Below are 6000 nucleotides of genomic sequence, written 5' to 3' on the forward strand. Positions count from 1 at the left end.
TAGTCCAACCCCCTGCCGTTTCAGACAAACTGCGGTCTAATCTCTTCTTGAAAACCTCCAGTGAACAGGGAGGGAGGGAGGGAGGGAGGGAGAGAGGGAGGGAGGGAGGGAGGGAGGGAGGAAGGAAGGAAGGAAGGAAGGAAGGGAGGGAGGGAGGGAGGGAGGGAGGGAGGAAGGAAGGAAGGAAGGAAGGAAGGAAGGAAGGAAGGAAGGAAGGGTAACAGAATAACAGAGTGGGAAGTGACCTTGGAGGCCTCAATATTTTGCTAACATACATTGTGCACACACCATCCTGAAACAAGCTCTTCGGGGGGGGGAGGCTTAGAAGTTTAAGGGAACCCCCCCCCCCCAGTTTAAAATAATCAAAGGGAAGAAAAAAAATCACAAGGCAGCTATTGTGGGAATATATGACAGACGGCAGCCGGGTCAATAAACGGTAAGAGTGCAAAGATCATTTAAAAAACCACCCCAAAAAAACAGGAGCGCAAAGCCACAGATCTTAAGTAAGTGAAGCACGCCAGGGTTACGACGACAGCAAAGGCAAAAGCTAAAATGGCTGGGCTGTTTTCATGGCAAAGCAAAGGGCTGGAACATGCCAGCGAGCCGCCGGCAGCAAGAGCAGAGGCGGAAATTGTGTTTACTGCACAGCGCAATTAGCCGTCAAGGCAATTCTTGCCTTGGGGGCTCATCCAGCAAAGGGGAATGGCTAAACCGCGGGGGTCTTCAGACTTGACAAACTCGAAGACTTGTGGACTTCAACTCCCAGAATTCCTCGGCCAGGCACTCTGGGAGTTGAAGTCCACAAGTCCTAAAAGGGCCAAGTTGGATTTTTTTTTTTAATTTTAATTCCATTTATATCCCGCCCTTCTCCGAAGACTCAGGGCGGCTTACAAGCTTAGCAGTAGCCTTCATTCTATGTATATGCCTGCTTATTAAGGCTTTCACACACACCCCAAGCGGCATTATTGCAAAGTCAGCTTAATTGCCCCCAACAATCTGGGTCCTCATTTTACCTACCTGGGAAGGATGGAAGGCTGAGTCAACCTTGAGCCTGGTGGGACTCGAACCTGCACTAATTGCAGGCAGCTGGTGTTACTTAAGGAGGCGTTAGCCCACTGTTCCACCAAGGCTCTTAAAGACCCCAAACCACCCTGTCCCAGGACGTCCTCGACTTACAACCATTTTGTTTAGCTGTATTCATTCAACCTTTCCCATGCCAAGAAACCTTGGGCTCCGTTGGTGACCTTAAAGACAATGCAGGAAGCCGGTTCCACTTCCCGGCCACGCGGTTCACTTAACAACGGCAGCGACTGACTTAACCACCACGTCCCAAAGTTGCAAAGCCGGGCAGTGCTCTCTTAACAAGCACCTTGCTTAACAATGGAAATTGCGGTCCAACTGTGGTCGTAAGCTGAGGGGCTGTCATCTCCCTTTACGGGTTCACCCTCAACCTGAAAACGGTTCGCTTAGGGACCGTTCAAAGTGACGACGGCGCTGGAAAAGGCGACTTACGACCATTTCCCCACACAACCGCTGCAGCTTCTCCGTGGTCAAGGCGATCAAAATTCGGACCGACTCACATTTGCGACGGTTGCCGTGTCCCGGGGCCACGTGACAAACAAATTCCATCCAGATTCGCTTAACCACCGGGTGACTAAATGAACAAATGCACTGAAGAACTGCGGCAAAGACGGTTGCAACACGGGGCAAAGCTCCCTTTAAGAAATGTCTCGCTTAGCGGCAGAAACCTGAGGCTCCATTCTGGTCGTTAAGTTGAGGACTACCTGTATTATTCACCGGGGCTTCTCTGTATTCTGTTAGGGCAAATTTCCGGCTGGGAGCAAAAAAAATAAAAAAAAAATCAAAAAAATGATTCCATTTGTGCGTTTGGCTTTTCAAAGCAGCCACTCCTTTGGATGATGTCAGAAGCGGCCCCTTTTCTAAAGGTGATTCAGACCTTGTCGCCAAAGCGGGACTCCTGTGGCATGACTCCCTTCCACCTCAAGAGAACAACCCAGAAGCGCAAGGCTGGTCTTCCAAGCAGGAAACGCATCCGTGGGAAGAAGAAAAGAAAAGAAAAAAAAAAGCCCACGGATCTTGTGTTTCACCGCTTTGAAAACTCAACTTACCTACACCTGCGAGAGCAGGGCGAGGCCGGCTTAGGCCCGACACGATTCCCAACCGACAACTTGACGGCACAGTCCCGCTCCCCATCTGTTGGGCTTGGGGTCTCCAGCAAGGGCTATCCAGAGGGCCTTGGGTTCGGCAACACACGGGGGACCCCCGTCCCCTGAGCTTTTAGGCCGTTTTACGACACGCCAACGACTGGTTTGCAAAGGAGCCACCGGTTGCTTTTTAAAGCGCCCGCCTCTCCCAATTTGTCGAGAGTTTCTTGAAATCAGCAACAAGGTCTTGGGGACCACCACCACCACCCCTTTTTTTTTATTCTGACCATGGATCTGGCTACACTTTAATGGTTTCTCTTTTTCCTGGTAAAGGAACACGAGGCCCCTCGGAATAAAGAGGTTTTGTTTTTTTGTCGGTTTTCCCCCTACAAAAGGTGAATTTTGGCTTCGTACTTCCGGTATTAAAAGATCATTCTTTTTTTTTCCTTTTTCTTAAATCCAACTGGGGATTTGGTAATAGAAAAAGGTCCATCAAGTGATTAGTTAACAAATTAATCCACAGGGATTTTTTATTTTTATTTTTTAAACCTCACGGAGCTGAAGTCCTATATGCTAAGTTACCGAAAGGCAGATTTTCCCTGGACAATTTTCGTTTTTACACACAAGAGACCTCCGTTTGAAAATTGAACGGATCTTGCTGTAGCCCCTTCCCAAATCACAGTTCCCTGGAAGGGGGAAACGGACTGGGGATCAATCAATCAATCAATCAATCAATCAATCAATCAATCAATCAATCAATTTCTTTAGCTTCTTCCTGCCTTCGCCTACCGTGGGAGAAGAGAAAAAACACCAGAAAGGGGGGGGGGAACAGTTCCCCACGCTCAAAAATTCCCCAAACCATTCCGGATTGCGCCTCGAACACCTTGAAAGAACTTTTTAAGATCGGCGGATCTTTCAAGCCCCCACCCACCCACAAAACGCAGCAAGATTCGGAGATGGGATGAACGCCGGTGAGCTGCGACCCTCCGTGTCTCTAAAGCCAACCATCCCGAGGCATTGAAGAAAGCAATAATCCAAGGCCGATGCGTTAGGAAGGCTGGGGACCCCGCCCCAAATTCCAGGACAGGTACCCCCCCCCGGGAAGCCCCCAAGCCTTGCAAGGAATTTGAGACTTACTACTCCCATGGTGAGTCGGTATCCGTTTTCCGCACTCATTAAAGAAACGTCTCTCTTCTGCCCTTCGCCCGGCAGCCTCTAGGCCTGCCGCCGCCTCTCTTTTACGCCGGGGTGCCCCTTGCCAGCTGGGTGGGAGGGGTGTGGGGGCACGGGAGGCTGTCCCTCACTGATCCATGCAGGCCTTTCCAGGTCGGCAGGGGTGGGGAAAAGACCCAGGCAGTCACAACGCCAAGATTCCTCCGGGCCTCGGTTGCGTCCAGGCGGCGGTGGTGGTGAAGCAACGGCGAAATTTCCAAACTGGGCTCAAAAGGACAGGCTGCCCCGTGGGAACGGCCTCGGCCAAGGCATATTCCCCGGCGGGGCTGCTGGCCCGGAGCACCGCCTTCCCCGAGGAGCAAAGTACGAGGAGCGCGGTGGTGGCAGCCCGGAGGGAGGAAGTGCTGGCCTTCCACACATCCAAGGGGGGGGGGACGAGTCTCCACCTCCGATACCTGAGCTTGCAACGGCGCAACCTTTTTTTTTTTTTTTTTTTTTGGGCAACTTGGCAAAGCCGCCTGGAGGAAGCGCACCTGGTGGCAAGTCGGGAGGAGGAGCTTCCCCAGCGGCTTGGAAAGAAAGGAGGGGCAAAGAAGTAGAGAGAAAAAAAGGAGAGAGAGAGAGAGAGAAGAACAAAAAAAACCCAGCCGTGGATAAAAGGTTAATAAGAGCAATCCTTCCCCTCCAAAAAAAGAAAAGAGGAACCGGGGTGGGTGGGTGGAAGGGGGGGGGTGTTTGAGAGATGTGCATCCAGGAGAAACCGGCTGGGCGACGGGTTCTTCTTCCTCCTCCTCCTCCTCCGCCCTGGAGGAGAAAGGGAAATGGAGGTGAAACCTGCTTTTCAGGAGGAGAGAGAGAGAGAGAGAGAGAGAGAGAGGGAGGGAGGGAGGGAGGGAGGGAGGGAGGGAGAGAGAGAGAGAGAGAGAGAGAGAGAGAGAGAGAGAGAGATGGAACTTGGGAGGGTGTCGGGGTTCTCCCCCACAGGAAGGCGGCCGCCCCACCCAGGCAACCAGCAGGCAGGCCTGCCTTTGCGAAGGGGGGGGCAGGGAGGGAGGGAGGGGAGCAGTGACGTTACCCCTTTGACCTGATCGCTGTCAGGTGATCCGGAGCCGCTGACAAGCCAGTCGGGCTGCCGGGACCAGGGCAGCCACCTGCTGAATGGGGGATTTAGCTTGTGGGGGTGGGTTTGAGATAAGGGGTTTGAGATAAGGGAGTGCCCGAGGAGGAGGGAGGGGGAGGAGGAAGGATGGAGTGGAGTAGGCCACTTCAAAGGCCATGTGCTGGGGGAGAGAGAGAGAGAGAGAGAGAGAGAGAGAGAGAGAGAGAGAGAGAGAGAGAGAGAGAGAGAGAGATGGAATGAAAAAGATAGAGAGACAGACAGAGAGAGACAGACAGACAGAGAGAGATGGAATGAAAAGAGAGAGAGAGAGGGAGACTGGGCTGAGGAATTCTGGGAGTTGGAGTCCACGAGTCCTAAAAGGGCCAAGTTTGAATGAGCCCTGGTTTAGAGCAAGGCTATGGCAGACGAGCTTTGCTCAGCCCGGGATTTGGGGAGATTCGGAACTGTTAGCCCCTAGGAAGGTAGTTTGTTACTAAGCAATGATGTACCAGGGGCAATTCAGCAAGAGCCATCTTCCTTCCTTCCTTCCTTCTTCCTCCTTCCTTCCTTCCTTCCCCCTTTCCTTCCTCCTTTCTCTCCCTCCCTCTCCTTCCTCCTCTCCTTCCTTTCTTCCCTCCCTTTCCCTTTCCTTCCCTTCCTTCCTTCCTTTTTTTCCTTCCTCTTCCTCCCTCCTTCATTTTCCCTCCCTCCATCTTTCCCCCTCCCTCCCCTTCCTTCCCTCCATGTCTCCTTCCTTCCTTCCTTCCTTCCTTCCTTCCTTCCTTCCTTCCTTCCTTCCTTCCTTCCTTCCTCCATTCTCAACACGCAGAGTGTAAACTCCCCACAAGCAGGCTCTGAGGCTTTGCTTTCGATTCCCCCATCAAACACCGGATATTTTAAAGCATTTTTTTTTATTACAGAGAGAGGCATTATGAACGGCTTGCACAGTGCCCTGGGTTCAAATTTCTCTCTCTCTCTCTCTCTCTTACTTTGCTGTTGTTCTCCCCACCACTCCTTATCCCATTTGGGTTGTTTAGCAACACCACCAACTTGCAAGCTGTGCTTGCAGGCTTGCTTGCAGGCTGGCAGAGGGACTGAGGAGGGCCCTCCCCACAGAGCGGTCTCAAGGCTGAAACGCCCCATTGCTACTTCCTTGTTCTGTTTGACTTGCAAACTGGTGGATAAATGAGCACCCTACTGCATAATGCCCTTGAGGTCCCACGGAGGCCTGGGTTTGTTTGGTTGGTTGGAAAGGGCCGCGGTTTTTAGAATCGTATTTTCGCTTGCTTCTTTTTTTTTTCCCCCCTGAAGAAGTTCCGCGAAGGAAAATACCAGGATCGTCTTTCTACTTTCTGCAAATCCCATTTCTAAAACCTCCATCTAAAATCTTCTTTTTCAAGTGAATGCACTCCTCCCCTCCTCCCAGCCCGGATTTGAATATTTATACCTTGCTTTTCAACCACAAAGATTCCCAGAGCAATGTACTGATGAATAATGAAAAAGGACAGCCCAACCCCGATCTCTGACTTAAAACCCAGAGAGAGGAAATCAACAAACTCCGGC

General features: G+C 51.7%; 1 protein-coding gene across 11 annotated transcripts in view; it reads right to left on the bottom strand.

Annotated features, from left to right (window-relative positions):
- The window catches only part of MARK2 (microtubule affinity regulating kinase 2), a 97827-nt gene that overhangs the window by 39739 nt on the left and 52088 nt on the right, over window positions 1–6000 (bottom strand). Inside the window, exon 1 of one of the 11 annotated variants that reach the window (XM_083373980.1) lies at window positions 3303–4010. The exons of the other annotated variants lie outside the window; for them this stretch is intronic. Coding sequence (XP_083230106.1) covers window positions 3303–3341 — 39 coding nt within the window. The 5' untranslated portion in view covers window positions 3342–4010. Of the gene's footprint in view, window positions 1–3302; window positions 4011–6000 lie in introns of those variants that run through there. 11 annotated transcript variants of the gene reach the window in all.

This window comes from Vipera ursinii (assembly GCF_947247035.1).
Source record: "Vipera ursinii genome assembly, chromosome: 15".
Taxonomy (NCBI): Eukaryota; Metazoa; Chordata; class Lepidosauria; order Squamata; family Viperidae; genus Vipera; species Vipera ursinii.